At 40.2% G+C, this 22290-nt stretch overlaps 3 protein-coding genes and 1 long non-coding RNA gene across 7 annotated transcripts; 2 read left to right on the top strand and 2 right to left on the bottom strand.

Annotated features, from left to right (window-relative positions):
- On the bottom strand, positions 870-6613 carry LOC110433834. 2 transcript variants are annotated; one of them, XR_002451184.1, is made up of 4 exons: positions 6271-6613; positions 5567-5761; positions 1690-2626; positions 870-1556 (listed from the first exon to the last, which is right to left on the bottom strand). It is a non-coding gene; the product is annotated as an uncharacterized LOC110433834 (long non-coding RNA). The 2 variants fall into 2 exon arrangements; XR_002451183.1 differs by having other exon boundaries at positions 1690-1752; positions 6271-6611.
- Positions 2820-5501, top strand: LOC8069793 (probable auxin efflux carrier component 8). Its single transcript, XM_002458359.2, has 6 exons — positions 2820-3376; positions 4417-4600; positions 4689-4774; positions 4849-5006; positions 5121-5197; positions 5283-5501. Exons 1-6 carry the CDS (start codon positions 2869-2871, stop codon positions 5356-5358), a joined length of 1089 nt encoding a protein of 362 aa, XP_002458404.1. The 5' UTR covers positions 2820-2868; the 3' UTR covers positions 5359-5501.
- LOC8069792 (alpha-amylase 3, chloroplastic) lies at positions 7344-22242 on the bottom strand. 3 transcript variants are annotated; one of them, XR_002451181.1, is made up of 14 exons: positions 21835-22242; positions 21583-21716; positions 20570-20624; positions 20246-20365; positions 19834-19939; positions 18578-18918; positions 16999-17633; positions 16013-16202; positions 14926-15032; positions 13133-13382; positions 12168-12290; positions 11628-11795; positions 11316-11535; positions 7344-7536 (listed from the first exon to the last, which is right to left on the bottom strand). XR_002451181.1 is itself a non-coding variant. In XM_021456608.1 (13 exons), the coding sequence occupies exons 1-13, from the start codon at positions 22093-22095 to the stop codon at positions 11377-11379; spliced, it is 2649 nt and encodes an 882-aa protein (XP_021312283.1). In that variant the 5' UTR covers positions 22096-22242; the 3' UTR covers positions 10899-11376. The 3 variants fall into 3 exon arrangements, 1 of the variants encoding a protein (XP_021312283.1); XR_002451180.1 differs by lacking the exon at positions 7344-7536 and adding an exon at positions 10899-11193; XM_021456608.1 differs by lacking the exon at positions 7344-7536 and having other exon boundaries at positions 10899-11535.
- LOC8059181 (mitochondrial outer membrane protein porin 4) lies at positions 7867-10786 on the top strand. Its single transcript, XM_002458358.2, has 6 exons — positions 7867-8025; positions 8184-8251; positions 9415-9525; positions 9651-9740; positions 9820-10028; positions 10223-10786. Exons 1-6 carry the CDS (start codon positions 7983-7985, stop codon positions 10533-10535), a joined length of 834 nt encoding a protein of 277 aa, XP_002458403.1. The 5' UTR covers positions 7867-7982; the 3' UTR covers positions 10536-10786.

Genomic DNA, 22290 nt, shown 5'->3' with positions numbered 1-22290 from the left:
TCCATCGTCGTACTACACCAGCCTGGATGAGAGCTGTGGATCGATCGTTGCCCACCATTGGCAGCGTGATTTGGTGCCGAAATCCTGTGAGCTTGCGTTCATGCACAGCACAGGCGGAGGTGGCACATGATATGAGCAGGTGAAGTCCCAGATCCAGGGGCGTGATTGTTCCTGTGGCACGCTGCTGAAACAACAGTGAAATCCGGTGCATGACCGGACAAGGCTCTGCAGGGCTTAGATTGTCCATTTCACATTCCAAACTGCGGAAAGATCTAGCCCGTAGATTGTTCCTTTTCTTGTATTTATTAAACAAAAAAAAGGTCATGGAAAACATGCATCGAGGTTTCAGGGGGGGAAAAAGAAAGTTGACAGACATGCACAAAAGAGCAAGAAGGGCAAAGCAGATGCTCTCTGAATCCCTGTCACCCTGCAAGATCAAAAAAATTGAATGGGCAAACTGCACTGAGAGCTTGCAAGGGCTGCCACCTATACATCCACAGGACAGAAACACCACTGACATGAGTCCGACAAAGTTGTTTGCTTGTCGGGTTAGGCTAGTCTCAATGCATGTTTCATTAGAGTGTCATGCACATTAAATAGGGTGTCACATAAGCAAAATTGTTGATTTGGCAGTGTTATTAAATGAAAGAGTTTCATCATATGAGAGAGGAGTTTCATCCCCATAAAACTCATATGGCTCGGTTACCTAGTCTATAGTCTTGGTAACTGTGACATGAAACTATGCATTAAGACTGGCCTTAGCCCACTCGAAATGCATCTCTGAACCAAACGGTATAGTACACACAAGTACAGTAAACATGCTATGTCCTCATCCAAAACGAAAGAACCGATCCCCATGACAGATTGCATTGTATAAAACTGATGTATTATATCGCAAGTTCTAATATCAATATTTCTGATTTTGCTTAAATAGACAAAACACTGCACAGAACTACAATGTCCTCTTTTACAAACATATATGCTGTATGTAACGCCATTTTAACTTGTGAGCATCAAGACTTGAGTTTGATTCATACCAACAAGATAACATGAGCTGTTGTAAAGATAAAAGGAGAACAGCCTGGGGGCAGACTCTGCAAGATCAATCCACAGGATGGCACCTGCTATCTTTGCAGGCGTTGCCATCGCCAAACCAACCAACCGCAGCTTCTTTGACAGAGAACCATCTGCATCCGGTGACGGTGACGCGCGCTTGAAGAGAGCGGCGGTAAACGGGAGGCCGGCCGAGAGCCTTTGGCAAAGGAGCGATGCGCAGCGCTGCTGCTATTCGAGGCAAAAATGCCATGGCCTCAAAGCGAGTTTCACCGGAGCACTCATTCGGGCCTTTTTCCCATAAATGGTGGAGCAAGAGAAACCTGATGCCACTGTACATGTACCCACCCATCTCTCCGTTGCTTCCTCCGCAATTAACTTCTTTATTCTTGCCTTCGCCTTATCGGCTTCACAGGAATGGCAGTGCGTTGCTGGAAGCTGAGGCGAATTCTCTTCTCTCTTTTAAAAAAAAAATATATTCCAAGGAGAAAATGACGTCGAACCTGAAAGGACACACACATACACACACTGATGATGTATCGAGATGGTATACATTCAAGACAGGGACAGATGGAAAATACTGCTTCAAAATTCATCTAATTCAGGAAGAGAGTCCACAGGGTCGTGTGTAATTACCAGCAGAAAGATCCCCGTTTGTCACTGGGGTAGTGGGGTTGTAAACGGTACAGATCATTCAGTCTGGAAAAGAACAGGTAGATAACTAGAATATCATCATGTGTAAAAACATAATTCATAACAGTGCATGCTGCTAGAAGAATTTATCGCTGAAGAACAGCGAATTACCAGCCCGATAAGCTATGCCAAAGCTCATGTATCATTTGCTGGAATTGTCTCCCAATAATCTTTTTCCAAAGTGTAATTCCTCTGATCATGAACGAAAGGAGAAGAGGAAAGAAATGCTACTCTGCTTTCAACTGTAGGGGCACATGCCTTGGTCATTTTACTGCTGAGCATGCTGCCGGATGTCTCATACTAACAAGATATCACGGGCAGAACAAATGGTTGCACAAGAGAGGAACACAGCCCGTTAGACACGGGTTGATTTCACACCTCATTTGAGACATCCGTGACAGCGACACCCGAGTTCAGTTCAGACCGACAATGGGACAGATAATGACATAAACAGCCTCTTTGCCCTCAAAAAACAACAAAACAGAGGAGTGCCTTTTCTGCAGATATGGCTCAAGGTCACTAGAAAGATTAAAAGTTCATGAGATTATATGCCTGATTCTTCTTTGAGTCATTAATGTGACCATATGTCGAGCTTCAGACGTTCATCCAGTCAACAAGATAAAGTTAAGATAGCAAAAGGTCATATATTTAGCAAATATTCTGAATTGCACTTTCACTATTGTTATAGTACAACAGATAAACAAAACAATAAAGGACTTTATTAGGTTGAGAAAAGATGAATCAAGGTGCGGAAAGATATTTGGTCTAAGTAATCATTTTACTTTACATATATTTCCACATATGAATATGGTCAATTCGCTGCCATTGTTCACTCAAAGGAAAAGAACTGCACACATTTCAGCTCCAAGAAAAAGGGGTCCTGCACATAAAGGAAGTTCAAATGTCCAGTCCAGGTAATAAGAATGGGAATGCAACTAGCTTTAATCCAGCATGGGCATTTTGGGCAATCTCAAAGGCTCTGCTAAGCTAAAACATGCGTGAAAAAGTTTGCACGGTCCCTGGCTTCTGTCTATGTCTATATAAGACAGCTACAGTGCTTTCAGAAACCTTACAGACTCAGATTGGGTAAGACATTTGGAGTGTTCTTCAGGTCCCTCCATTATGATCTCTTGGCCAACCATCTACCATGTTCTTGAAGAAACAGTTCCCTTGTATGTAGCTATGATAGTGGCCTACCTATCCATACAATGGTGGAAGCTATTCACCCCAGAGCAGTGCTCTGGTATCAACAAGTTTGTGGCAAAGTTTTCCATTCCTTTACTCTCTTTCCAGATCCTCTCTACAAACAATCCTTACAACATGAACCTAAAGCTCATATTCTCAGACATCCTACAGAAATCGCTCTCCTTACTGGGGTTTGCAGTTATCTCTAAAGCATGTTGCAAGGAGAAGTTTGATTGGCTGATTACAGGGTTTTCTTTATCAACACTGCCAAATACCTTGATTGTTGGAATCCCATTGCTGAAAGGAATGTATGGGGATGAAGCTGTGAAGCTGCTAAGTCAGATAGTTGCCTTACAAAGCCTAATTTGGTACACACTTCTGCTGTTTCTGTTTGAGTTTCGGGCTGCTAGAGGAATGGCTATCACAACATCATCTGAAACTACAAGTAAGAACCTCTTTGCTGCATCTTTTAATATTGACATCTGAATTTGCTTCTGCTATTCAAGTTTGGCAGGCATATGATTTAAAAGATTTTTTTGTCAGTTATTCCCTTTTTTTGGTCTTAATCTCAATGTCGGACAAAATTAAACAGGTTATACTCATCAACATTGGTCTGAAGATGTTATAGATCTCACTACCTCTGTTGTTCCTTCTGTGAGAACTAGATCTTACTAACTCAAATAAATGAAGCGGAGTAGATGACCAAATGATAAGTGCGCTTGAATGAAAATAACCATGCTAAGATGATATATGATTCAATTCTGGAATGTTCTATCAGGCGACTGTGCTCTTCCAAATATACCATAACCAAGCAGCGAGCACGTAGCTAGTAATATGACACTGCCTGTCTCGGGCAAAAGTAAATGTTCATTTGTAAAGTGAAATACTATTCTAGCTGCATAAGTCCTATCTGTGTACGCTGCAACCATAATATGATGAAATACATGGAGCTCTCCTTCATTTATTTACTGAAAAGAGAATAGGCAGGAAGGTCTACCTATTTGATTTTACAGAAAAAAATTAAAGAAAACAGACAGAAGGGTCCTTATCTGCAGCCAGAAGCCATCCTTCATATAACAGTTCATAACCCCTCAAAAAAAAGAACAGTTCATAATCTTGCAGTTATTTTACCTATTATATACATTTACATGTCAGATTGAAAAACTATCTCAAAACAGTTTCAGATATAGAAGGGGCATTGTGAAGTGATACAGGTCACAAAAAATGGCCATGAAAATATCATTATGTCTAGCGATTTATTAGAGTAATATACTTAAGACTTGTATACTGTAATAGAGCTCATCTTTTATCATAGTATATGTGTCTTAAACATTTTGCCGACTTTTCTCAATTATCCCATGCTTAAATGTACATTTTGGACTTTTGGTGTGCACCTATAAAGCAAGTATTTCAACTTATCTTCTGAGGTTTTAACTTAATGCGAGAATTAGTTGAACAATACTTATCCCATGTCATTTTTCAAAGATGAAGCAGAATCAGGGACTACAGGACCTATGCAGCAAAGACACGAAGAGGGACAAGAAAAAAGAGTATCGGCAAGATGTTATGGTGCTTTTCAGTTTTTACTGGTGGTCGGTAAGAAGCTAGTGACAAATCCCAACATGTATGCAAGCCTAATCGGCCTAATCTGGGCACTGATCAGCTTCAGGTACGAACACGAGTTTATGAACTGAGTTTACGCTGTTAATTTGGGATGCAGAAAGTCATCTTGTGCTACGGCATAACATATCCTGCAGGTGGCGAATACAGTTACCATCAATTGTTAACAATTCCATAAGAATACTTTCAGATGGAGGGCTAGGGATGGCAATGTTCAGCTTAGGTGCGAATTTGTTGCAGACTACAAGTAGCATATATGCAGATAAATTTAGGCCTTCTGACTATTTTCTATTGCAGGACTTTTCACTGCCCTACAAACTAAAATTGTGGCCTGTGGGACCAAAAAAATGCTACTATCACTAGGCATCAGATTCTTCCTAGGACCAGCCTTGATGGTGGTCTCTTCCTATGCAATCGGGATGCGTGGAACTTTGCTGAAGGTGGCCATAATACAGGTACATTCTAGTACTTTTCAATTTTTCTTCTATATCATCCATTCTAGTTGACAACAAAAGTAGTGGGGAGTTCAACGATGAACATGACGCTTGACTTGCCAAGACTCTGTGCAGGCAGCTCTACCTCAAGGAATAGTGCCATTTGTGTTTGCCAAAGAGTACAATGTGCATGCAGATATTCTGAGCACTGCGTGAGTACATCTTACTCCTATGATTATTAAGATTAAGAAGCTATACGTGGTGAAAGAACTAACTGAGATCTCTCTCATCCGGCAGGATAATTCTCGGAATGATAGTTGCGGTTCCGGTGGCCCTGGGTTACTACTTTGTCATGGATCATCCCAGACTCTAACCACCCCGCATTTGCAGAAAGGATTAGAAATTCAAATATTTTCATATCGCTGACGTGCTTGTGATATATTTGTGTGGATGCTGTATAGATCCGTGTTAGTTTACCCAAGCTAATGATAAAAACCAGCTGCTTGGATCCGTGAATTCTCTGCCCAGTACTTAATTAATAAATGCAAAACAAGGAAGGAAGCGGAGCAAAGAAAATTCACCTTCCGTGCCGTGTTCAGCACAGGCATTCTGTCGAGCAGATGGCGCGCCTGCTCTAGAGTCCTGAATCTCTACTCCTTGCAGCCTTGCGCGGTTGCGCCCAACCCTGCGCTGCATTCGGACTCTCTCTGGATCAACTTTGCGCCATGGCATGATCGCAGTGCCTGGAGCGTGTGCTCTTCCTGCGTTCATATTACCTGCATCACAATCTGAAGTCTGAACGCCGAATTCGTTCCGAGCTGACGCACAGCAATGGTCAGATGGAAAATACACTGCAGAAGCCTCCGAAGCCTAGCCTAGCGTTTTTTTTTTTTTTGAGTGGATAGCGTCTCTTTTGTTCAGTCGTACCCAAATCGAGCGTGCAGCACACACCTCGGCCAGAGAACTCGGAGGCCCAGTTGTTATGCGGGCTCGCGGTGATAAAAATTCGGCGCACAAAAAATAAATCCAAATTATATAAAAAAAATCTAAAATCTAAAGTACATAATATTCTATCAAGATTCGTCTATCATCTTCTTCACTAATGGCTTCCCTCGAACATCGTAATTAAAATGCAGTCTCTACGCTAAATTCAACGACCAAGCCAAAAATATTAGACATGTCACTGGATCCAACGCTTCGGAACAATTCCAAAACGTATTTGAATCGATGATAGAATATCAGCAGTTGTATCATTGGAGTACAATATAAGATGTAAATTCATTACCTTGAAACTTTGATTTTTTTTCCCACGACCATTCACGATGAGATCAATAATCTGAAGTAGCTGTTCTCCTTGGGAACGCCCTAAAGCACCCCCTCCGTTGATAAAGGAGGCAGATTGACTGTCGCCTGATAAAATTGACACCTGCAATATCTAATTTTATCAAAAAAAATTATTTGAACTAAACCTAAGCAACTAGAAATAAATTTGTGAGGAAAGAATAGGTCCTCTCTCCTTTTATCTCCGGTAGATACACCCCCTAGGACTAGGAGTGACGGAAACGGCAGCGGTAGCGAGGAGGAGACGTTTCCTAGGCGGCGCTACCCCGGCCGCAGAAGGCACTTGATTACAGATGGCAACAGATAAAATTCGCTGAGTTTTGTTAGCCCAAATTTATGTCTATGAATATAAAATTTATCTGCTAAAAAATTTATGGCCCATGACAGATTTAATTTAGTGCTCAGATCTGTGCCCATCGGAGTAAAAAAAAACATAGAAATCATATGTTAGAACATAAAATTGTATTCATTCTTCTTATTTTTCACTTGAATAGACATATCATCTTACATATGTCTTTGAAGGTAGTAGTTTAGTAGAAAAATTTAGTATATTATGTACTGATATGATTTCTTCACTATGATGGATCGAGTTTTAAAAACCCATGGATTTATGGATTTGGGTACTACATCTCCAGACCCATGCCCACAAAACCATTAGGTCTGGACTTTTGCTCATTAACAAACCTATGGATAAAAAAAAATTGACCCATACTTTTACACTAATAAAGTAAAAAACCATTAGATTTTGGGTTTCAGGTACCCATTATCGTCTTGACACTTGATATCTATCTTTTTTCCCATTGCATCCTTTGTATTTTCTAGCATTTTAGAATATTAGCTTCTAGATAGCTACGAAAAATGTACGGTTACAGTGCATATTTTCTTCTCGTATTTTTTGCAGCCTTGCAAGCATGTTAGTTGAAAATTTTAAATTTACATTTATACTAGTAATGTTGTCATTGGTCATTCATTTACATCATTACATGTGCAGATCATGGAGCGTCAACTACTATGGTGTGAATACCAAAGAAAGAGAAGATATATAACATCTTTCTGTTTGAACTTATCAGCCAGAATCAGCCATACTTTTTCGGTCACAAACAGTATTTTCCTCTCATAACAAATCAGAATCAAACGATCCAGTGAGCAGGGTGTATAAGACACTGGTCTCCTCAAACAATCAAACCCTTGGGTCTCCAGAGTGTAGTGGCTACAAAAAAAAGATATACATGAAATCCAATTTCAATGTTGGTTTTGCCAAAAGAGGAAATATTTTGAAAATAAAGAGAAAATAAAATAAAATTTGAAAGATATGGATAACATGAAGTCCACGCCGGGTCCCTGCTGGGCGTCACCAACCCTTTCTCCAAGAAGAAATGCACGAGCCGTGCGCCCTCCAGTTCTCGAGCCCCCCTTCTTTCTCTCCAAGAAAAAGACAACGAACAACCCGGCGGGAGAAGATCTAAGCCGTCCATCTCACAACCGGCACCATCCAGCGGCTCCCCGTGCCCCGCCTCAATAATAAGATGCTCTCTCCTCTTCTTCCTTTGTCCCCCTGCAAAACCCCACACCACCACCGCATTTCTTCAGGCTCCTGTCCCCGCCGCCGCCGTCGCCGTCCGGTCCTCTCTGGCAGAACCCCTCCTTCCTCTCGCCATGGGTCCAGGCCTCTACTCCGACATCGGCAAGAAGGCCAGGGGTCAGGACGAGCGCTTGTTTTCCATCTTTTTTTTTCTTCGGCTTTCTCTTGTCCGGATTTCTGGGGTTTTGCTGGGGATGGATGTAGTGGTATCTTCGTTTGTGATTTGTGAAGGAGTTATACTGTTTTTCTGATGTTTTTGTCTGTTGTATTCGCAGATCTCCTGAGCAAGGACTTCCATACGGACCAGAAGTTTATCCTCACTACCTACAGCTCCAATGGAACCGTGAGTATCTCTGGTTTCTTCTCGCTCTTACTGGTCTCTCGCGCTACTCTTGGTTTGCATGCTATGATTGTTAATGTGGTCGTTTCAGTGGTTTTGAATTGAATTCTTGATGATTGAGTAAGGTGTTAGGTATGAGATGCTGGTGTTTAGCGGGATTGGGGAGGGTTTAGTTTATCCGTAAGACCAGATTGGGGCTGTCTGTGTTACTGGTATTATTTAGTTTGGTGTGCTGGTAAGGTTTTGGTTTGGTTAGGAATAATTGTGAATCGAAGAAGATCTGTGATCGATGAGTGTTAGAATTTCTGGATACTTGATTTGGGTTCGTTTTTTAAATGGACGGTGGAAGATGATTACGGTTAATATCTGATTAGTTGGTGAATGCTGATGAGTTCTAGCTTGTTTTGGAAAATTTGAATGTATTGAGGTGTTTCTGATGGGTGGTTGTAAGAGGATTGTGATGATGGAAGTATGGTCAATATTTAATGAGTTGGTGAAATGCTGGAGCCTTTATGGTTAAGCTGTGCTATTCTAGTACTGCTGTGTCATGTGAGACAGTGAGAGTGCCTGTTTGTTCTGCAAACCAATTGAGATTTCTGTTGTCCTACCTATACTGGTTCAATTTTGCCATCTGTAGTTGCTGCATGTTAGCATGCAGGCTCTGTGATAAGTTCATATTTGGGTTAAAATGTTTTATTGAGTGTCTGAAGTGAATTTGCAGTTACAGTTTTGTTTTACTTTGCATCATACATCTATACTCGTCCTTTACTTTTAATCTGTAACTGCAATTGTTATAAGTACAATAGAATTTCAGTAGACCAATTGAGAGTGGTACCTTGGAGGCTTGAGCCTGTTTATATGTCGATGTTGCATCTGTAGTCATAAATACAATAGAATTCCAGTTGACCAATCGAGAGTGGTACTGGTATCCTTGAAGGAAGGCTTGAGCCTGTTTATATGTCGATGTTGACATCTGTAGTTCATTACTGTGTGCAACACGTTTTTTTGGTTAAAGAGTTATTTTGTTAAAATTGTCACAGTGATGTGAATATGGAAACATTTGCATGATTTTGCCTTTGTTTGCATGCACATATTGTTTTCATACTTACCACTGATGATGTAAATATGATCTTACACCTTTTCCTTTCTGATATTTATGACTGTAGGTGATAACAGCTTCGAGCACAAAGAAAAATGAGTCCATCTTTAGTGAGATCCAGGCCCAGCTGAAGCAGAAGAATGTCACGGTGGATGTGAAAGCAAATTCAGACTCTCTGGTAAGTTTCTTCTGAATTTGTTCCTGTCTTATTCAAGCCTGATTATGTTAAGGTTCTTGTTTAACTGCCTGAAATCAAATAAATTGTTCTATGCATATGGTTGATTTTCTATTTGTTTTCTTCAGCTCTTAACTACAGTCACAGTTGAGGAACTTGGGGTACCAGGCTTGAAAAAGACAATGACCATTCCTTTTCCACATCGAGGCTTTGGGAAGGTATGCTTCATGTTTTCCAGATTGTTTGAACCAGTATTTCATAGATTATTTTTATTGACTATCTACCTTGTGGTAGCAGTTTGAAATCCAGTACTTGCATGATTATGCTGGTATCAGCGCCAGTGCTGGCATGAACGCAAAACCTTTGGTTAATCTTTCTGCTGTATTTGGCAACAAAGCTATTGCTGCCGGTGCTGATGTTGCATATGATACTGCTACTCGGGATTTCACCAAGTACAATGCTGGGTTGAGTTTCACCAATGCAGATCTCATTGCTGCTGTGACCTTGTAAGTGGTTTCTACTCGCTAGTCCTTAGTAAATCCTTCGACAGACTGGTAGACATGTCTTAAATGTTTTATGCTTTCTTTTTAACTTCTGGTTGGGTAGTTATCTTCTTCAATGATTTTTACATCAGTGCACCATGCATGAACTTCATGGACTTTTGGTGTGCAAAGTGATTTAATTGCTAACACTCCTTCAGGAACAACAAAGGGGAGAGCCTCACTGCGTCATACTACCACATTGTGAACACAGAGAAGAACACAGCTGTTGGTGCGGAGGTGACCCACAACTTCTCAACCAAGGGGAGCACAGTCACCTTTGGGACGCAGCACGCCCTGGACCCTACCACCACTGTGAAGGCGCGCTACAGCAGCAATGGAATGGCCAGCGCCCTCATCCAGCACGAGTGGAGACCCAAGTCATTCTTCACCCTATCCACCGAGGTTGACATCGACGCGTCTGGTGTCAAGAAGTCCCCGAAGGTTGGGCTGTCACTGGTTCTCAAGCCCTGATGATGATGTCGATCTCTTTGGTCCTAGGACAGTTAGGTTCCCGTATCAGTACTTGAGGTCGAGTGAAATAATTCTGAACCTCAGTTCTCTTTCGCCAACTTGGTGTCATCCTGAAATTTCATAGTCTCCCTAGCTGGTTTTAGATGCTGAGAACTGAATCAGCAAACGAGAATATCACTTCGTTGGCATCTTGGAGAATATCACTTCGTTGGCATCTTGTCTAAAGCTTGGTATCTTCACCTTCACAGTTATCTTTTCAATGTGTTAAAGTTTGGTTCGTCCGATATATCATTTCTGCCTACGGTTGCCATGCTATGAATGTAGAATCACCTAAAGTTATGTTGGGGTGGTAAAATACATATATTGACCCATGATGACAATTCAAATTTATTTTACACATATATACAGTTGTGCATGATCTTACATAGCTCCAAAATAGTGGACGAAGCTAAATTAATGGGCAATGTGCCTGCAAACGATGGGTAGTTCTGGATATATTGAATGTTCAATGGTACTCCTATTAGATGATCCTTTCGGTACGGTAAGTGCTTCCATAGCTTACGATGTTGAACTTTGCTGCTCGGCAGCAGCGGCAGCACCAGCCTCCAACAGTTGACCATTCCGAAGCGTCATCTCCTAGCATTATGCTTTCTTCTAGCTTCGTTTGGAAAAGGCGGATTGCTCAAGTAATTTCAGATTTAGTTCAAATGTGAACTGAATCCTAGGATCTGGATTTCAACCTGCACAATCCAAACATTCTTAAAGAGCTATACTGGGTACCTGTTTAGTCTTTTAGCCGTTATACTTTTAGCAGTTATACACCACTCGCAGCCCGCCAAGTCTATGAAGACACCTCCCAGATTTTGTAATCTTGACCCTCAGCAGCAACAATCCAGTTCTGGGGACCATTTGGCTCAAAATGTTCCGATCCAATTTTCATTGTTAGCTTCTCATCAATTTCAGCTGCATATAAACTCCTGTCTGCCTTTAGTATCTTGATCTGTAAGTGTTATATCACATGGGAAACAATTCAAGCGTAAGACATGAAAATAGGATACATGGGGAAGCAACGGTTGTTTAGTTGCATTTTACCTTGCTGCGGCAATGAATCTTTAGACGTTGTCGGATGGAAATAAATTTAGCAATCTCTGGTTGTAAGTGTGAAAATATGTGATCATAGAAGACTGCAGGAGTGCCGGGGTGTGTCAGAATGTAGGCGTATCCTTGCAATTCCATACCATAGGGGAATCTCCAATGACCCTACAGAGATGCCAGAAACAGTGTGAGGCTGATGCAGTAAAAACATGCAGGTTTCTGACAATTTCTGCATCACAAGTTTGATAATGAATCAAGAGATTGGACTTCAATATTTAAAAGAGTTTAACGACGACGATCAGAAACATTTATTTCTTTTAGAACTAGAAATACACAATTTGAATCAATAAGGAGCAAGCATCCAAAGTCTTGCCATTATTGAGAATAAATGCACCAGAACAATCAGGCTATTCAACATGCAGGTCTATGCATTTCTTGCTACTTGAATGCAAATACAACTAGAAATATGGCAAATTGCGCAGAGTGCTGAGAAATGGCAGTTTTGAGATTTGGATACATTGTGATTCTGAGTTGTACCTGAGTAGAACCAGTATCATGATTCTCTATAAATGTGACTGCTCTTGAAGGCCACCAACCCAATACTCCAGGGGGTTTCCCTTTTTCATCAGACAAGCGCCAATACTCTGATCTTTCAAGCGCCTGTATAGGAAAATATAAATTCCATATTACACACGCAGGAAAAAATGCAAGTGCAAAAGGTCAAACAACTATAATGCAATAGCATCCTTCACAAAGGATGGGAAATGCTGGTCATTCCATTCTTAATAAATATTAGATGTGTTGGTCTTACAAGTAAACAAATTCACAACAGATAATCAACATTCAGGGACCATCAGACTCTTAGCTATGCAAGATGCAAATTAAAGTCAATCAACAGAACAATTATTTCATGGACTCTTATTTCATATGTCGCATCTGGCATAACAGTTGTACAGCATTACATGCTTGTAGATTAGTATTGAAGCGTGGATTATAAAATTAAAGTACCCTCCTCATAAATAAAAAAGTTAAAAGACATGATGTTATGACTTAATCAAATACACATGTAACCTACTTTATAATACAAAAAATATATATTCCAGATGATTACTATAATACTGGCCAAGGAATTTGGAGCTACCTACATCACCCGAAAGCCAGATTCAATTTTCCGGTAGATAGGAGGTGAAAATCTTTGAGGGTTCCAGGTACCAGAACAAGTAAGCCCTATGAGAATGTGCAATCTTGAGCTGCTGTTTAAATGATGTTTTGAGCTCTTGTCACCAATTAGACATTACTTGAAGTTTGAAACAGAAATGACATGTTACTACCAGGATTGTTTTGAACTCTTGCTGCTAATTAGATGCTAATGGAACATTGAAACAGAACTGAAGAGTACTGACTCCCAGCCAGGGTACACAACTTTTTAGAACACTTTGAACTCGGCCCATAAAAACTGCCATATAACATTTATATTTAAAAACTGTAAGATGCAATCGTACCGCATGAAGTATTCCTTTAGTTGTAACATCAAATGCGCCAGCAGTTCCATTTGTAGCATTTATCCAATCAACAATTCTCTGTCTGTGGGCATCCTGATTGTAGTCCATTTCACCATAAGTATAGCTGAGGGAGTCCCAGTACTCTCCTACTGCAAAGTATGGTTCACTTGCTTCCAAATAGTCTTTGACATATCCACCCCAGAAACCACGAACGAAGTCAAGTCTCCATCCATCGTAGCCGACTTCCTTTCTGCAAGCAGAACAGGCATGAATAAACACATGATATGCTGACATTTTGTGTAACACTCGAGTCCATCAATATACAACTTACAACCCAATTCATCCCGTCCAGCTATGAAACATATAGGAAAATTTCCTCACATGCCACTGGGTAAACTAAAATCACTCATATACTGGGAGCCCACATGTCAAGGACACATCGATCAATCGATGGTTTATGAGAGATTGTGTTTTCTCAGTTGCATGTAAGGAAATTCCCCAAACATATACTAACAACATTTCAGAGATTGTGTTTTCTCAGTTGCATATAAGGAAATTCCCCAAACATATACTAACAACATTAGAACCCGTAAGCTACTGCCCCCATATTAGAGCATCTCCAAGAGACTATATCTTTTCTAATTTACACAAATAGAGATTTTGGTGAAAAAATGATCTCCAACAGCCTCTATTCCGGATTTCTCACTAGCCAAAAATAGAGAATGAGAATGGCTCTCTAGACTACACACAAGATATAGAAAACCTGTTGGAGAATATAGAGATATAGAAAACGGGTTTTACTCAAATGATGATTTAAAGAGTAGATTTTAGAAAGGCTCTTGGAGATGCTCTTAGAGTACCACATGTCCTGCTCCCCAAAAAAAGAATAGATAATGTGTGGGTGTGTGTTGTAAGGGTGCTGGACCTTCTTTCTTCTTGATACACAGCTCCTGCGTGTTCGAGGAAAAAAAAAGAGAAAAAATAGATAATTTCCTGCGTGTTCAAGGACTGCTACTGACATTATATATATATATATATATATATATATATAGAGAGAGAGAGAGAGAGTTTTGACTTGTGGTGTAGAATAATATTCTACACCTAGGGTGTAGAATAGTGCTGCCGTGTATATATATATATTGAGAATGAAACTAAAATGTCCCAATGGCTGAGGTACTTTACTAAAAAGCAAGCACAACACAATTTCATAAATTTACTGGATCTCCTAACAAAATTGTTAGTGTGAACTCTTCCCCTGTATTCAACCCCCTCGGGTCCTGCTCTCAGGCCCCTTCGGGACTGCCTATTAGTCATTAACTATCTGGCCCTTTGGCCCTTGTACTCTCTCTATATATGTAACCCCTCTCGTGTAATCTATTCATTATGGAATACTAATCCTACTTACATGGTATCGGCCATCCGATAGATAATTTCCTATCCAATTTGTTACAGGAGCTAAGCTGGGGACAGTGTGCAATATGCATTAACAAAAAATATTCCAGCTTTCAAAAGAAAATCATTCCTATCTCACACTACAAAATGCAAGTTGGGTCCACAAACGTGGAACTATACGGATACTGCATCAAAGGATACTTGCATACATAATGCATGCAGTGCAACCAAAAAAACTAGACCCAAATTCACCTCAGCGAGGACTTAAACCTGGGTGGTCTCAGTGGTCTGGGCATACATACACCCTCGGCCAACTGAACTAGCTCAGCTTCCTAGTGCAACGAACAATGAAGCATGAGCAATGGCAATAAGCTATCACCAAGAATGACAGAATAACTGACCTCATCCAGCAAAGCCATTCTTTAAGATCATTCCTCACGAACTCTTGGGAGTGATCAATGTTTGGTGCTGCATGAAAATTATCTCCACTGCTCTTGTTTCCTCTTCCCTGCAGGAACAAGAGTTTTATCCCCAACACAAAATGGAAATTATATTCTCATAATTGCTATTGCTAAGTGAAATAAAATGGAAAGGAATGGGAGTACTATCCTGAACATGTTTGTTTATGCAACTAAGTATGGGTGTTAGTATGAACATTTGCTGTTAATACTAAATATATGCAAGTACAAAGGTTCAACAAGTCCAATTAGCATTACATATTGGTGAATCGAAACTAGTTTATGTGAAGGAACAAGGACCAATTGTATGTGTTCATGTTGCTAGAAATTACTGCTGGGCCAATGGACCAATAAGAGAATAAAATTTAGAGTTAAGTAGGGAGTTGACAGGGATTGCATCTAATGCACCTGTGAATTTGTAATATCTATGGGCTATGGTGTACTGTCAATATCGGCTTGACTGATGCCTAACGTTAAATTCTAGGAACCATTGAGTTCAAGTGGGAATTTAACCATATGTTTAATAACCATACTGGTAGTTCAACTAGTGAGTTACCCATTTCATTGGATAGATAGTCAGACCATCAGTGTGGGAAAGAAAACAGTAAACTTAATATTAGCCAAAAGAGTGGCAAAAAATCATGGGAGCCTTAAATTTGCATACAAATCTAACAGACATCCACTTCCTAGCTTGGTGTTTGGCTGTACAGAGCAGTAGGGCACTTCCTTAGTTCCTTCACGGTTCACCTAATTACATGTCCCATCTTTGAACATGTGTACAGTCTGGACTAGTGTTGCTTGTGCAGTGTGAAACCAGCATGTTCAAATGTGTTTACACCCAATGAGAGCAAATTAGTATTAAAGGTTTTTAAACCTAATCAGTTTTTTTTTTACCTTTTTTCCCGGCAAAACTGCTGATCTAGTGCAGTTTCCTAACACTGTTTATACCATTGAATATTTTTTATATATCCAATGACAATCATATGCTAAGCCCTCTAATAAATATATTTTGGAAAAGAAAAGGTGATACCTGGAAATGTGGATCATCAGCAACAACTGCTCGATCATCCCAGTTCATACGGCCACCAAAAATATTCCAGACACCATTGTTGTTCTGAAACTGAGCACACCTATGATTTAGAACAGCATCACCAAGAACCTTGATGCCAGCTTCATGGAAAATCTTCACAAGTTCCTTCAGCTCATCCATGGACCCATATCTGAAATATTGGTTTACCATATTAACGAATGACATCAGCTTGTAAGATGATTTAATAATATATACTTATTAAGAACTGGATTTCTTAAGGCTCACACATTTCCTTCTGAAGATCATAGACTTCTATGCAAGTTAAACACAAAAATATCAATCATTTTCCAAGGTCAGCCAGAGTCTAGTAAATTGAGCAATTGATGGCAGGACCAAGCAACTTTATTGTCCCCAACTGCAAACATGCTTCTATACAGAAAATTGTAGCAAAACCTTCAGAACTCTACACACCAGACACCAGAGAATAGTGTTTAGCCCCTAGGCAGTCTTCACAAAATGCCCAAAAGTTTTCTAGAGTCTAGACCAAGCTAATGAAAAAGGTTATATTCCCCAAACTTCTAGCCAGAATGAATAAATAATAATCCCCACAGGAAACAATATCATGCCAGTTTTTGCACTTATCTAAGTAAGAAACTATGGTTTTGCATAGTCAGTATGGTTTCACATATTCAGTATGTCAAATAGCCACAAGTTTCTAGCTTGGACAATAATAAATGCATTATAGGCTATTGCACTGAGAACTAAAAAAAACGTATCTACATGATGACTTCAAATGTCAACAATTTGAATGTTGCACAGAACTGCAGTTGGACATGATAGGTGAGTTTTGTTAAATTCAATTTACTTATTAGGACCATGCTCAAATCAAGGTTAAGGTGGCTCTTGCCATTTGTACAGTAAACCCAGTATAAGAGATCTATAACATATATTCAATGGATGATTTTGCATGTATGTAAAAACTATACCGGGAGTTTAGATTATATAGATCCCTTGGCATGTATCCTTCAGGTGACACAGAATCAGTTGGTGGTGGTGACCAGACAATGGTGAAACCCAGGGACGACAACTCCTTGGCCTTTGTACCAAGCTCAACATACCATTTCCCTGACTTATGAGATTCCCAGTTAAATCCTTGGCACAATATCTCAAAACCAGATCCAGTGCCAGAACATGCTGGCTTTGCGCTTAATGTGTCATCGAGGTGTACAGACTCATCATCTACGGAATCAATAGTGGGGCTCCTGAAAATGCTATAAGCTTCTGCTGCAAGCCTTTCGATTTCTTGTAGGATGTCCTCTTGAAGAACTTTATTCTTAGCTTTCTGACCTCTTCTAGATGATAGGCCAACCACCAGATTTCTTATATCACCGATTAAGCCATCAGCCTGTGAAGACTTATCCTCTACTTTCTGTTCCTCAGCCTTGTCGGGATCCTGAGTGCTACCATGCTGACCCACTCTTGTAAGTGGCACACAGAAATCAGATCCATTCTCAAGATTTCTCAACCAAGTATACTCATCAAGTTTGAGCACAAAAAACAAACAAGAATACTCTGCATCTAGTGAGAATGAAATCGAGTTTCCTGCTCCATCAGCTTTTTGCTGCAACCAGAGAGAACATGTGTGAGGAGTGTTAAACTGATTTCAAATCAGATCAAGTCACTGAATCATCAAAAATAAATACATAAAGCTCTACAAAATGGAAAACACAACAAGAACATATCAAAAGAAAAGAAAACTTGCATGGAGCATTCAGGTGTGCATTTTGTTGAGAGATGACCATTGTAAGGAGCTGATCCTCAGTTAACAAAAAAAAAAGTCCTAGGAAGGCACCCCAATGAATGCAGAACACACACAAATAAGGAAGAGTTGTACAAACGCACAACTGTTAATGTTTATTAAATGTAAGTTTCAAATCCCTACGCATTTTAAAATTTTCCTAAGGATTTAACCAACATACTGTCCCTCACAAATTTCATGGGGAAAAAGACTACATCCTTATGTTCTTCCTAGTAAAGGGGACCATAAATAACTGAGGAAACAAAAGAATAGGCAAAGTAATGTACTAATGTTAAGGTGCAAATTTTCTTCAAGATAGGAAAAACGCAAGCTTGTGGTGAGTGGGACAGGGGGCAATAATGATAGAGTAGGGAACTAAGGAAGGTTAAAATGAATAAAGTTTTAAATTAGAGATTCATATAATTCAAAAGTACGAGTGGTATTTCTTCTTTGGAGTAAAGTTGAAATCATGAAGCCCAAAAAATACAAGCCTTAGAAAACAGGGTAGGTGTGGTGGGGTGCGAGTGTGTTTGGGTCTATGTATGACTCCTTTTTTCTTCTATTAATACAATGATATGCAGCTCTCCTGCATTTTCGAGAAAAAAAATACAAGTAGGCTTCATGTAATCCCAATTCAAAGCTCTGCTGCTTGTTAACTATTATCAAGTCAAATTACTATTTTCTTTTATAGGCATTATATAAACTTGATGCAGTCCATTTCAGCCTTTGCCATCTACCATTCCAAGAGCTTAACTTCAAGGACATACCTGCAGCAAGGTCTGAAGAGCTTTCTGTCGGAAGATTTTCGTTGTCGGTGGATGTGGTTCTGGTGGGATCTCCCATGTCATATTATTGTCTTTGCAAACCCCCCAATGAATGACAACATCGCCAGAAATATCAGTGTCAAATTCCACAAGTCTTTTATGTGTTTCAATGTCTCTCCTCACAGTGACAGTAACAAGATTCTGAACATACTCTGATTTTAGGATGGGGTATTCCTCATAGAACCCTGATATATGTTTGCCACTCAAACCTGTATCCTGAGGTGAAGTGTTTTGTGGCTGAGAACTAGATGCTTCAGATTTCTTCAATGCATGCCCCAAATCTCCTGAGAATTAAGACAAATATATTACAAAACTTTCCTAAAGGCACAAAGAGGTTAGAATTCTTAAACTTTTTAGAACAGATAGTCATGTAATTCCATGATTTTGCTTCTTAATACTCCCTCCGTCCGCAAAAGAATGTAATTATGGGATCTGTGCCGGTCAATGTAGTTCAAGTTTGACCAAGTTTATAGTAAATACTATTAGCAATTATGTCTCCAAGTAAATTTATTATGAAAATATATTCTATAGCAAATCTAATGGTATTTATTTTGCATCTTGAATGTTAGTATTTTTATATAAATTTAGTCAAAGTTCAAACTGCTTGACTCCTCGAAAAGTGAGAATTGCATTCTTTTGAGGACGGAGGTAGTATAATGATACGCAGTTATCCTATGTGTTCAAGAAAAAAAATGTAATTCCATGAGAATATTAGAGTTATGACTTGAGGAGCAAAACAAATTCACCAGTGTACACAACGCTAGTTCCCAGGGAAACAAAAGGCAGAACAACAAATTTACATGTTAGGAACTTTGTAACAGTTTCTTGATATGTAATTGTTCAAAAGTGCACTGGTTTGTGGATTTGTACTACTGCAATCCCAAGCTTGCATCTTACTGTTCTATAAACTCAGAGATGAATTAAATGCTATTATCTTTCTTAAAAGAAACCGATGCTCTAACGTGGAGCATGCATTTAGCGCATCAGTGATGAAACATGCCATAAGTATGAAAATATTAAATAATGTAGAACATTGTAGAATGAAATAAATCGACAATGGAACGCTATTCCTTTACAGATAACTAGCTACATTTCAAAATCTCTTGTGTAACAGTATAATATTCCAAATTCCAAAATATCAGAATGTACACATCACTATGATCCAAAAAAATGTAATTGTTAATGAAATTCTTAACAACCTGGCCAGATATCAATATCTTGTTTTCCTCCACCATTGAAGGATCCATTTAAGGGTATTCTGAAATCCCCGCCCTTATGCTGAAACCATGCACCTGTTTCCTCTTCCTAGCAAAGCAACAATATCCGAGACATTCAAATTTTACCCCAAGTAAACAAACTCACAACAAAGAAAAAAAAGTATATAATATAAAGGAACATGGGGCAAGTGGTCAGTATTGCCTTTTTGTGTAGATATATATGTCATGTACTCATGTTTACATGCTACCAATTTGTTTGGGGACTACTACAGTGTTTGAAAAAAGAAATACAGTTTTAGGATCGTTTAGCTACTGTTTCAATTGGCACAACATCAAAGCACCACATCATCTAGAAAATAACATAGGAAGCTATGCAATGGTGTAAAGTTGAAACCTTTAGAACAAAGTTGACAGCAGCGATTGGAATGTCTTTATCAAATTTGATTTGCACTTCATAAAGGAGCTGTCCTTCTGAATTGGGCAAAATCTCCAATGGTGTTTCAATTGCATAGTCCTGAAAATTAAGATATTGTTCAGCTATTGAAAGCTAAGTGAGCAAATTTAACAGCTAAATGATAATGAAGGCATTAGCTTTTGATTATCTCAGATATCAATATAAACTTGGAGGAGGTTCCTTGCATGTTTTGTATCATAGTGCAAGTGACAGATAGCTGCAAGCTATATGAAGTGCTTGTAACAGTTTTCACAAGAGTATAACCTTGATTGCAACTGAACCGGGTGGTCTCATTTCTGAAGGAGGCTGATCCCATTCTCTGCAAAGATATCGACAACACAAGATAAGACGAAATAGTTCATTAAACATGGTCTGAGAAAGGTACAATCTGTAGTAAAAAACAGTAACCAATTATTTCATTTCCTTCTCTAGGAAACAGAATGTAAATGCCTTATTTCTAAAACAAGTTTCAATATGGGAAAAAGAAACGACAAGTTATGCCAGATACGCCTCAGGCAAATTCCTTGTTTAAGTAATGTACACAAAGTCGAGATATCAAGACAATTCCAAAGGAGCCCGAGCAAAAAGGTATAGCAACTACTAATCTAAAATACAATAATGCAATCTTCTCCTTCAAAGTTGTCCTACATGATATGAATCCAAGGCTCGTGCTTAGAAGTTATTCCAAATTCCAAATAAAACAAACAAGATATTTAAGGTGCGCACAATTGGATTACGTAGAAACAGCCCGAAACTGAAAACGCTCCAACGCCAACCCCTCGTCCAATGACACACGCAAAAAAAATGATTGTAAAGTTTCACGCCTTCCAGGGTAGCATACAAGCAAACATCAGACCCTGCCTGTTAATCATTTTCAATTGAAGTGGTTCACGGTTTCCCCTAATGTACCCTAAACTAGATTCGAAAGTGCTTCATCCACCATTCCACGGCTATTCAAGCATTGGACCACGAGCTACTTGGATGCAGCAAGCTAGAACGCACTAAAATGTGGGCACACTTGCCTGTCTGACCCCACTATTGATTCCATCTGTTGCACTTAGGTCTTGTTAAGTTTCCAAAAAATTTCAAGATTCTCCGTTGAAGCATTAAATATAGATAAAAGAAATAACTAATTGCACAGTTTACCTGTAAACCAAAACTTTTACTCAACTGAACAAGGCCTTAGTAATGCAAAAATCGTCGTTCGTCATCCACAGTTACCCATCGCCATGAGCAAAATATAAAATAAAAGGGCGTCGAAGAAGATCAAATATTACCTTCCATACTCATCATCGTACGAGACACCCCAGTGCAATACCCACTTCCCCGCCACATTACATCCGACAACGACCTTGCACTTGCCTTCGGCGTCCGGCTCCGCGTCCACCCTCACCCACGCCTTCCCTTCCACCTGGGTTTCACCACAGAGCTGAAGCATCAGCAACACCCCCAGCCCAAAAAACGAAGAAATACACACGGACGCCATCTCAGCACAGATCACGCAGCGCGTCAGGGGTAGAGAAAGCTACAGCTTGGCATCGGCGCAGGGGGAACGTCTCGGAGAAGGCCGCTCCAGCGTCCTCGTCAGTACCAGCCACCGGCGTCTCCGCGGCCCCGGCTCGGGCCACGACGCTGCCGCCGAGCCTCACGCGCCCGTGCTGCGCGGCACGGCACCGCCCGGTCCGCGGCCGCGCGGCGAACACCTGCAGGAAGGCGCTCCCGAGGAGCCCCGCCCTCGCCGGCGGCGCCGCGCCCGGGATCGCACGAATGCACCAGCTCCCCACCGACATGGGTAGCTCTCTCTCTCTCTCTCTCTCTGAGTCCGGGTGAGTGCGTGTGAAGGAGCGGAAGCGAATGAGGTAACGAGAACGGTAGGAAGAGGGAGAAGGGGGAAAAGCGAAGCGAGATGAGTCGGAAATAAGAAATGGCCCCGCAAAAGGTGCGAGATATCCACGGCGGCAGGAAAAGCAAAAGGGTCGGCCGGG

The sequence above is a fragment of the Sorghum bicolor genome, chromosome 3, assembly GCF_000003195.3.
Source record: "Sorghum bicolor cultivar BTx623 chromosome 3, Sorghum_bicolor_NCBIv3, whole genome shotgun sequence".
Lineage (NCBI taxonomy): Eukaryota > Viridiplantae > Streptophyta > Magnoliopsida > Poales > Poaceae > Sorghum > Sorghum bicolor.
Note: the sequence above shows the minus strand (reverse complement) of the source record. Positions and strands in the feature narration are given on the sequence as shown.